The sequence below is a fragment of the Sciurus carolinensis genome, chromosome 3, assembly GCF_902686445.1.
Source record: "Sciurus carolinensis chromosome 3, mSciCar1.2, whole genome shotgun sequence".
Lineage (NCBI taxonomy): Eukaryota > Metazoa > Chordata > Mammalia > Rodentia > Sciuridae > Sciurus > Sciurus carolinensis.
Genome location: NC_062215.1, coordinates 182,866,945 through 182,877,166, shown reverse-complemented (window position 1 = coordinate 182,877,166; position 10,222 = coordinate 182,866,945). Strand labels below are relative to the sequence as shown.

At 56.1% G+C, this 10,222-nt stretch overlaps 1 protein-coding gene and 1 non-coding gene across 3 annotated transcripts; both read right to left on the bottom strand.

Annotated features, from left to right (window-relative positions):
- Positions 1-2,361: 2,361 nt before the first annotated feature.
- On the bottom strand, positions 2,362-10,222 carry Dtymk (deoxythymidylate kinase). 2 transcript variants are annotated; one of them, XM_047547185.1, is made up of 5 exons: positions 10,027-10,222; positions 8,740-8,848; positions 7,540-7,630; positions 5,199-5,396; positions 2,362-3,422 (listed from the first exon to the last, which is right to left on the bottom strand). In XM_047547185.1, the coding sequence occupies exons 1-5, from the start codon at positions 10,154-10,156 to the stop codon at positions 3,312-3,314; spliced, it is 639 nt and encodes a 212-aa protein (XP_047403141.1). In that variant the 5' UTR covers positions 10,157-10,222; the 3' UTR covers positions 2,362-3,311. The 2 variants fall into 2 exon arrangements, with proteins under 2 accessions (XP_047403141.1, XP_047403142.1); XM_047547186.1 differs by having other exon boundaries at positions 5,199-5,324.
- On the bottom strand, positions 6,931-7,004 carry Trnav-cac (transfer RNA valine (anticodon CAC)). The gene has a single exon. It is a non-coding gene; the product is annotated as a tRNA-Val (tRNA).

The window sequence follows — 10,222 nt, the reverse complement described above, 5'->3', positions numbered from 1 at the left end:
CGACACAGACATGAATTTCTGGGGCACTTCCCAGGTCAGTCAGGACCAACAGGTTGGCACGTGTGGAGTACTGGCCTCTGTAGCCTCATACTGGGCAGGGCTGGCTGTGGGCCACATTCCTGTCCAGCGTGGCTCATCAAGGGCTACCTCCGTGGGAGATGAGGTGAAAGAACTGTGGGGAGGCTTCTCCCTGCCTCGGGAGACTGTTCAAGGAACAGGGCGCTGGGAGAGCCAGAGATGCTGGCGGACGCCGAGTCTTGGGCAGCTGGCATGCCCTGGGCGTCTCCTGGAGCTGGCCCTCAAGGTCCCCAAGGCCCATCCCTGCCTCCCTGGGGTGGAGACGCTCTGCCTGCTGCTGCTGGTCAACCCACTTCCTGGGTGGGGAGAGAGGGATGCCCGCCCCCTGCCCCAGGCAGCTGAGGTTCCACATGATCTGGGCTGGAAGGGTGAAGGAACTCTTGCTCTGGTGTGGACCACAGGGCAAGGGTGGGCAGGGCCTCTGGCTCCCGGGCCCTTGGCCCTCTGGTCCTGGCACCCCGAGGCCTGATGCATCTGATGCAGGAGGTGGGAGCCTGGGGTTGGCTCTAGAAGGAGGCTTTCTGAAATCCTGGTACTAGCCCAGTGGGCAGGAGTGTCCAGCCACGCCTGCTCAAGGCAGTTCCCAACAGCCCCCAGGTCTGACATAATTTATTTCCTCTTACTGTTCCTTCTCTTTCCACCCTCCCTCTTTCTTCTCCTTCAGAGACAGCTGGGCAGGAGGGGAGGCTGGGACCACTTCATCCTCTGGGTTCCCAGGGTGGGTGGGCAGAAAGCCTCCAGCAGGGGACCCATCTTGAGAGCTCACCCAAGAGAAGCATTCTCAGTAGCATAGTTGGCAATTCTTAATGGCAAATAATAAGTTTCCGTAGAAAACAAAGTCTATGTCTTTTGATTTCTCTCCAGTTGTAGCTGGATGTGATGTCTGAGCTCAGTCACAGGTAGATTTCCCTGAGATGTGTCAGCATAGCCTGCCCTGCTTCCAGCCTGCTCAGCAAGGAGCTGACATCTGCCCTCATACTGGGTAACGTGAGATCTTCAAGAGGATTTGGGGAGAGTGTTTCCTGCTCATTCTTCAGTAGGAGGAAGTTGTAAAAGCAACCAAGGGCTAGGGTGGCTTCAGGTTCCTGCAGGCGAGCTAAGTGAGGACTGTCTGGGTGCCCAGCCTCCTTAAGTCCTGAGTGACACCCTGCCCACCCTCTGATGTCGGTGCCAGGGACCCACAGTCAGGGAGCCACTGCTGGCCCAGGTGCTGTGGATGGAAGGCAAACCACCCTTATCAGAACACCCACGTTGGCCGTGACTGCTGTGCTCAGACCTTGCACAGCCAGTCTGGAACAGCACTCCCTTATGGTCCTGGAGGGCACAAGTCCACTTCATGCTGTGCAGAATGACCTTTCTGGAGGCTCCAGGGGAGAATGTGTCCAGAGGCACCTGCATCCTCAGCTGTGGCCCCAACCCTGGGTGGTAAGGGCCCTGCAATGGCAGGAGACTCTCAGGACAGTCCAGTGTCCAGTCACCCACATGGGTCCTCCACCTGATCCCACTGCAGAGCCTTCAGTGCTTGTTCAAATGCCCTGTCTTGGTTAATGGGAGGCTCTGTAGAGGGGGCACAGAAAACCAGAAGGTTCTCTGTGTAGGGCAGATTCTACCACAAAGTTTCAAAAAAACCATTCTACTTTGGAATTGTTTAAAAAGGGACAGAACAAGCCAAGCATGGTGGCACACCACGCTGTAATCCCAGCTTCTCTGGAGGCTGGGGCAAGAGGACAGCAGGTTTTGAGGCCAGCCTCAGCAATCTAACAAAAAGGCCCTGTCTCAAAAAGAGAGAGGGATGCAGTTCAGTGGTAAAGTGTCCCTGAACATTTTGAGTAATATCCCCACTTCCCCCAAACGAGGTGAAGGAAGGTCTGAGAAGGGAAAGCTCCAAGGTTGTAGCAAGAACAGCAGCCTTAGGTTGCACAGCTGGTGGTGCTCAGGGGGCTAGGACATGCCCTTCTCCACTCAGACTGAGGTTCCACATAGCCAGCTCAGTCCGCAGTGGGTGTCTGAGAACAGCAAAGCCTTCTATGGACACATTTGTAGGGTAATTTTTATTGGGGCTTGCAAGGAATTCAGAAAAACTCCAACAAATTATCATTTCCAATGATCTCAATGATAACTGCTCAGTCATTTAATATAAAGGGTGGATGCAGGGGCACACTCCTATAATCACAGCTACTTGAGATGCTGAGGCAGGAGGATTGTGAGTTCAAAGCCAGCCTCAGCAACTAAGCATGGCCCTAAGCAACTTAATGAGACCCTGTCTCAAAATATAAAATAAAGCTGGGCATGGTGGTGCATGCCTATAATCCCAGCAGCTCGAGACAGACAGACGGACTGCGAGTTCAAAGCTGGCCTCAGCAACTCAGTGAGGCCCTAAGCAACTCAGTGAGACCCTGTCTCTAAATCATAAAAGCTGGTGATGTGGGACGTGGCTCAGCGGTTAAGTGCCTCTGGGTTCAATCCCCAGTACCAAAAAATTAAAAATTAAAAATAAAAAGGACTGGGGATGTAACTCAGTGGCAAAGCGCCTCTGGGTTTAATCCCTAGTAACCAAAACAAAGTTGAAATGGAAGAGGTGTGCTCTGAGGGAGCACACCTGTAACCAGCTACTTAGCAGGCCGAGGCAGGAGGATTCCCAGTGTGAGAACAGCCTCAGCAACTAAGGGAGGTCCTAAGTAACCTAGTAAGACTGTCTCAAAAAGAAAAAAAAAAAAGGACTGGGGACTGTAACAGTGGTAAAGCGAGCTGGGATTTAATCCCTGGTAACAAAAACCAAAAGTTCAAACGCAGCTGGCCCTGAGGGAGCACGCCTGTAACCAGCTACTTGGGAGGCTGAGGCAGGAGGACTGCAAGTGTGAGGACAGCCTCGGCAACTACGCTACTGAGTGAAACTGTCTCAAAATAAAAAACAAAAAGGACTGGGGATGTAACAAGTTTGAAGTCAGCCTGGGCACTTTAGCAAGGCCTGTCTCAAAAAGGGCTGGGGTGTAGCTCGGTGGAAGAGGTCCCCTGGGTTCCACACCCAGTACCTCACACACACAACGTACCTGCACTTTTAGGACACGGGAGCAGGCAGAGGACATTCTGCCACAACACCTGGCGCCCACACCTCCAAGGTCCCTGGTGACGGGGTCCTTCTTGGCACACCCCAGCCCTAGGTCCCCAAAGGTGGCCTCTAGATTTTGGCTTCCAGGAGCTGCAAGTGGAGGAGCACCCAGGGCAGGAGTGGCTCATGTCCACAGCGCCCCCAGTGGCCTCTGTGCAGCATTGCAGATGGCGTCCTCGGAGAGTACACGGATCTCCTGGTGCACATCCTCGATGCTTCTGGAAGCGTCGACTACCTGCTCCACAGGATGCAGAAGAAAAGACCATCACACCCTCTGCTCCAGGTCCCCATGGTGATTCGGGCCAACCCAAGTCCCCAGCACAGCGATGCTCGTGCCCTCACCCCACCTTCCTCTGAACCCTGGCCTCACACCAGCTGCCTGCTCTGCAGGCCTGAGCAAGTCCACGGGGACTGCGTGTGGATGTGGGGGTGCTGCTGAGCCAGTGCCAGCAGGTGAGCTTGCAGCAGAGCTTGAGGGACCTCCTCCCAGTTCTCAAGCGAAGACATGAAGGCGTGGTCTTGCTCGAGGACAGCTCCAAAGGCCCACGAGTGCTGCTCAGAATGTGGGTGCTGAAGCAAAGCACCGTAGGACCCAGCCAAGGGGCACCTGCACAGGCAGCAGCCTCAGAGAAACCTCTCCACCAGAGAGAAGTGCTAGAACCTCCCGTCAGTCTGCTATTCTGCTGAGGGGCTGGGTGGGGGCCCTCACATCTGTTAGGGCTGGAAGAGACCCTTGCAGCAAGTTCTGGAAAACACCGAGGGTGTAGAAGGCTCACAGGACCTAAGGGCTGCATGAACATGGCTGTGCAGGACGCACGCAGCTTCCCCGCTGGCACCCCCCAGCCCCGCCCAGCCAACCCCTCTAGGACAAGATGAAAAGGACTGTCATCTGTTCTGAAAAGCAGGACGACCTGCAGAACTCAGGATGAGCTGTTCAATATGATCAAGAAGTGAGACTCAAGGCGGGCGCACACCTGTGATCCGGGCAGCTCGGGAGGACAAGTTAAAGGCCAGCCTCAGCGAAAAGCAAGGCACTAAGCAACTCAGTAAGACCCGTCTCTAAATAAAATAGGTTGGGGAGGTGGCTCAGTGGCCAAGTGCCCTGAGTACAATCCCCGGTGCAAACACATGGACAGACCCAGTGAGGCCAGCAGCACTGTCTGCAGGCGAAGCCGGCCCTGCACCCTGCACACCTCACAGGTGATGCCTGAGCCACACTCTGCCCTGGAGGAGCTGGTGGCACAGGTGGACCACATGGGCACTCCTGATGTACGTACCTCCCTGGCTCCTTGTGGAAGACACCCGGTGACAAGTGTCCAGGAGAAGCACTAGGGTCAGGGTGGGAGCAAACAGTGCAGAAGGGGCTCGGGGAGGTAGAGGTGGGTCCTGGCAGGGCAAGGAAGGTGGGCCGACTCTGGGACCATGGGCTGGAGGGAAGCTGGGGCATGGCACTGTCCTGTGTGGGGACGTGGCTTAGTAGAGCCCCAGCGGCCCTGCACAGGGGACAGTGCAGGAAGGCCAGTGTGATCATGGGTCAGCAGGAAGGAGTCCTATAGCTCAGGCACTCCCTGGACTACAGGGAGTGAGAGGCCAAGTACTGCCCCAAGGTGGTGCGCCCCACCTTAACCCATGCCCAGGGGCCGCTCCAGGCAGGACGACAGCAGCGACTGTGTGAAGAGCCTGCACTGAGCTTCACATCCATGGGCCGGGGGCCAGGCGGAGGAGCGGGCTGGGCACAGGCCCATGCCTCACAGGGACCCCTCCTCAGACACACCTGGCCCACCAGACGAGGAGCCAGGCCTATCACCTGACTCATGGAGGATCAGGCACGGGCGGAACCTCAGTGGCAGAGCTTGCCTGGCAAGCTCCAAGCCCTGGGCCCAACCCTGAGCACCACACCAAATGAGAGCGCCCTGCGGGCACCTGGCACCACCGCCCCAGGCTCCACAGGTGGAAGCCAGAGGGAAGCTGCACCTCCCGTGTCCGCTGCAGTCCGCAGTCCTCGACGCACCTTCCAGTTCAGAGTCGAGTCTCCCATGAGCTGCTGGAAGCTCTGCAGGGCCCGCTTCTGGAAAGCCCTGTCCTCGTAACGCTCGAGGCCAAACTCTCCCCGCGTGGCAGCATCCGCCACTCCCAGCTGGAGGAACAAGACCAGGTCAGGCTGGGGAAGGCCCACGTCGGGCTGTTTGCACCAATCCAGAGAGAAGTTCTGCCAACACAGAACCCGTCAATGAGAAAAGACAGCTCAGCATCTCATTTCAAGTCACTGAAAAGGGGGGAGAATGAGCTGGGCATGGGGATGCACACGCCTGTCATGCCAGCAGCCCCAGAGGCTGAGCCCGGAGGACCACAAGTTTAAGGCCGGCCTCAGCAACTCAGTAAGGCCCTATCTCAAAAAATGAAAAAAAAGGGCTGGTGATGTGGCTAAATGGCAAAGCATCCCTGGGTTTAATCCCTGGTACCAAAACAAAACAACAAAACAAAAAGCCAAAAAACTAACATTTAATAAAACACCAAGAGGCGAGAATTCTTTTTTGGGAGGATGGTGGTAGGGATGGAACCGAGGGGGCACTGCCACCGAGCTACAACCCTGCACCTTTTAAAAGAATCTTTAACTTGAGACAGGATTTCACCCTGTTATCTGGGCTGGTCTTGAACTTGGCAATCCCCTGGTCTCAGCTGCTGGAGTGGACACTGCCCCTGGCTAAGAGATTAGTCTTCTTACTCGCAGTGGCTCACCCCGTGGACCCCCAGACAACGTGCTCCCCCCCACCTCTTTCTGGCTCTCCCCAGCAAATGTCTCAGGTGCACAGAATGGCAGCATGACCCACACACTCAGCACTCGCCCCACGCTGGCCTTCTGTCCGGGGGAGAGACCATGGAGGCATCTGGGCTGGAGGACCTGGGGCAGTGAGCAGACGGCTCCAGAGACAGGCAGAGGACTCTGGGCCACGACCTTCCACACACCTGTGAGGAAAGGCGCAGGAGCCAGGCAACCCTGGGGCCCCTGCAGCCGGCGCCAGCCTTTCCCTCATCCTGCCGACACTCTGGCTGGTGCCCTGCTTCTGGAGGGAAGAAGCCCCAAAGCCCCCCAACACCACGAGCTGAGGACTCACCCAGAGGTCCTTCTCACGGGGACCATGGTGCGGGGCCCTGTCTTGCCCTCCTCACTGTGCTGACCAAACCCCTCGCCAGGGAAGAGTGTCAGCTAACCCGTGAGGAAGAGGAAGACGCGCGGAGGTAGGCCACCAGTGAGCCGTTGTCAAGGCGACCACAAAAAGAACCAGAGGCCAGTGCGGCCTGCTCCATCTCGTATGGTACTGACCCAGAGGTGCTGGCCCTGAACGTGCGGCCCCCCTGCCTCAGTCTCCTGAGCTGCTGGGAGCACAGGCGTGCGTGCCACGCCCGACCCCATCTGCTCTTGATGGGAGGCCCAGCACTTGTAAACTGGACCCAGAGCCTCCAATGGTAGGCACAAGCTCCACCACCGAGCCACACTCCCAGCCTCCAAAATAAAGACCCCAACACTGCTGATGCACACAAGGGAGTCGAGGACCTAGACGTCAAAGGCTGTCCCTCACGTGGACCCTCACTGGGCTTGGATCCAACAGAAGTGAAAGTGCAAGCAAGACAGACAGCGGCTGGGGAGCTGGGACCTGAGCTGACCAGAGGCCTGAGGATACTATGAGATGGCTGCTAACTTTGTTTTTTAAAGATGAAATTCTCTTTTTTTTTTTTTTTTTTTGCGGTGCTGGGGATTGAACCCAGGGCCTTGTGCTTGTGAGGCAGGCGCTCTACCGACTGAGCTACATCCCCAGCCCAAGATTCTCTTTTTTAAAAGTAATTTTTTGGGTGCTGAAGAAATAGCTCGTTTTCTCAAGTGCTTGCCCAGCATGCGCAAGGGCCCCGGTTCGACTCCCCTGCGCCTCAGGGGAGGGGGAAGAAGTCATTTTTGGATGTATACTGAAACACAAGGGAACTAACAGTGTCTGGGACGGCAGAGCAAAGGGTCCCTGCAACCAGTGTGGTACGGGTGGCAATGACACTCTTCAGTGGAAAGCAGGAAAGGGGCAGGGTCACCAGGGTCACGCAGATGCCACGAGCAACAGCCTCACCAGGCCCAGCAGACGCACCCAGGCCTCTGGAGGGAAAGCGAGACGTGGACGAAAACGGGCAGTGGACCACCTTGAAGACACCGTGAGATGAATCACCCACGCCAAAACTGGTCACGCCTCGAAAACGAGCCCAGCCACACGCGTTTACTCTTGATAACAGCAAAGCTGGTCTGCCGCAGAGGCAAGCCCAAACTCCAGCAGCCGCTGCTGCCTCCACCAAGGGCTCCCTCCACTCACCTTCTTGGCGCTCGTGAAGGCAACACCAGAAAACGCGTATCTGTCCACAACCAGGGTGATGCCCTGGCCCAGCTTCTCCTTCATGGACGGTCTGAAATACAGAGGGTGCTCCTGAGCCTGGAACCGGGACCACAGCCTGAGTGGTCATCCTCAAACCATCCTGATTGTGCAGCTCAGGACACACACAGAGGGCGAGCTAGTGCCACTGGGGCACTCCCAACAAGCCCACCATGGAGGAGACAGCCCTGCACACAGCGAGGAGCACTGATTGAGGCAGTAAGGGGAAGGCGGGCTCACTGTCTGCCAAAGAGAAGCCAGGCGAAGACAGCAGAGGACGGCTGGGAGGGGGAGTGCAGTCAGGAGGGACCACCACACTGCCGCCCACAACTCAGGCTGCAAGGACAGGACGCCCCACGGAACAGACACAGGTCCACTTCGTGCCCCAGGCTCAAGATCTTAGGAGACACAGTGGAAGGGCCTGGCGTCAGCAAGAAGCACGCTGCAGCCAGGGAACCACTGCCAGCTCACTGGCAGGATGAGCGAGGCACCACAGACCTCAGCCCAGAGCAGGGTGCAGGCTGTGCGTGTGCCGTCTGCATGTGTGTGTGAGTGGGAGTGACGGAAGGGTACACCTCCGTGAATCCGTACTGAGGTACCGCCACAGAGGTACGAGGAATGTAAGAGCCACAAGCTCCAAGGAGTCTGTGGACACCACCAGGATGAGGCGAGCCACGAAAGGAGGCTATGGTCCGCCTGAACGTGAACCATGAGCTCCGGTTAAGCAGCCAGCACTGCTACCAACCGTCAGGATGTAACACCCTGATACAGCCCCAGGGGAAGCTGGGGAGGGGAAGGCAGCAACTCTGCTTCCCACCAGTTTTTCTGTCTGTCTAAAACTATTAAGTAGGGCTGGGATAATGGCTCAGTGGGAGCACTTGCCTAGTATGTATGAAGCACTGGGTTCAATTCTCAGCACCACACGTAAGTAAATGAATAAAATAAAGGACCATCAAAAACTAAAAATATGTTTTAAAAAATTTAACTCTATGGGGGGTTGGTTAGAAGGAAAAGCAGGGAGCAGCCGCCTCTGCTCACAGGGCCAGGAAGACACCACCTGGGCAGGGTGTGCGGGCCACTCGGAGTTGAGAACTGTGCGCTCAGCAGCGGAGCCCAGGGAGGGTGGCAGTGTACAGCACTCACACGTGCTCCCAGCGGTTGGCAGAGAAGAGCAGGTGCACCGAGTGATCCTCCAGTTCACTCTTCTTTTCCAAGTAGGAACTCAGAAGTTTGCCAATTTCGGTTGATCTCTCTAGGAAAAGAACACAAATATTTGTGAGATCAGTCCATTTAATTTAGAATATAGTTCATGCTGAATTTCTCATCCTGGACTCAAGTCTAATTCTTGAGTTTTACTTTACCATCTCAGAGATTATAGTAAGCCAAGGGAGCTTCCCTGAGAAAGGCGACAATGTGCTGATTCCTTGATGACAGTAATTCAGGGAAGTACATTGTGACACCAAGGAAGGAACTTGTAAGATTTGAGGACTGGAACCTGTTAAATATTCAAGAAATCTTTTTCCCGCATTTTATATGCTGTCTCTTCATTAAAAACTGGTGGTTATATTTCCATAAACCTTTTCAGAGTCGATGCTTTCCTTTAAAAACTAACAATATTGGGTTGTGAGTGTTGCTCAGTGGTAGAATGTGCTTAGCATGCATGGGCGTTGGGTTGCATTCCCAGCACCAAAATAAAGAAAAACAAAAACCAAATCCACAGGTGAGAGTGGAGAGCAGGCTGTGCCTAGCCCTGAGTTACTCCGACTTGTAAAGCAGTCCTTTGCCACAAGCTGCTCCATCCTGAGCACAGGTCCAAGGTAGACGACTCCACACCTTTTGTGCACAAGTGAACAGCCCCCATCTGCCCAGCACCACCTACAGCAACCTAGTAAATACGCTGTGCTAATAAAAATGACCACCTGTGAACTTACTTATCAGAAGCACTTGGATGCATGGGTTTATCAACCCCATATTTAAAAAAAAAAAAAAAAAAAAAAAAAAAGTCCTTAAGCTTGAAACGCCAGGTCCTCGAATGTAATACCCTCTCACCTGAGATGCACAAAAGGCGCACCCCAAGACTGGGTGCTGCAGGCAACCACCCAGAGCCCAGAAGGCCACCTGTGGGCTGAGTGTTGCAGGTACGAGGGATCAAGACGGGAATCAAGACGGGAATCAAGAACTTGCGATTGCCCGTCCTATGACGACCAGGCGCCCGAGTACCCAGGGAGCAGAGGCTGGAGAAAGGGTCGCACCTGTGAACAACCTGACCCTGGAGACACGAGCGTGTTCGGTCTACCTTAATAATGGTGCAGCGCGCGCGAGAGCAGGCTGGGGAAGCTCGGGGGAAGCGCGGCAGCTCGGCGCGGAGGCCGCCGCCCGCAGCCCCGCGCAGCGGCTCCGCGCAGCCGCCCGGCCCGCCCGCGCGCGCACCTGGGAAGCGCAGCAGCTCGGCGCGGTGGCCCGCGGCGCACAGCGCGGCCACCAGCTTGCGGCCCTGCGTGCTCTTGCCGGCGCGGTCCACGCCCTCCAGCACGATCAGCGCCCCGCGACGGCCCGCCATGTCGTCCAGCGCGCGCTCCGCGGAGCTCCCGCCAAACCCGCGCCGGCGTCCGCGGCGCGCGCCAGG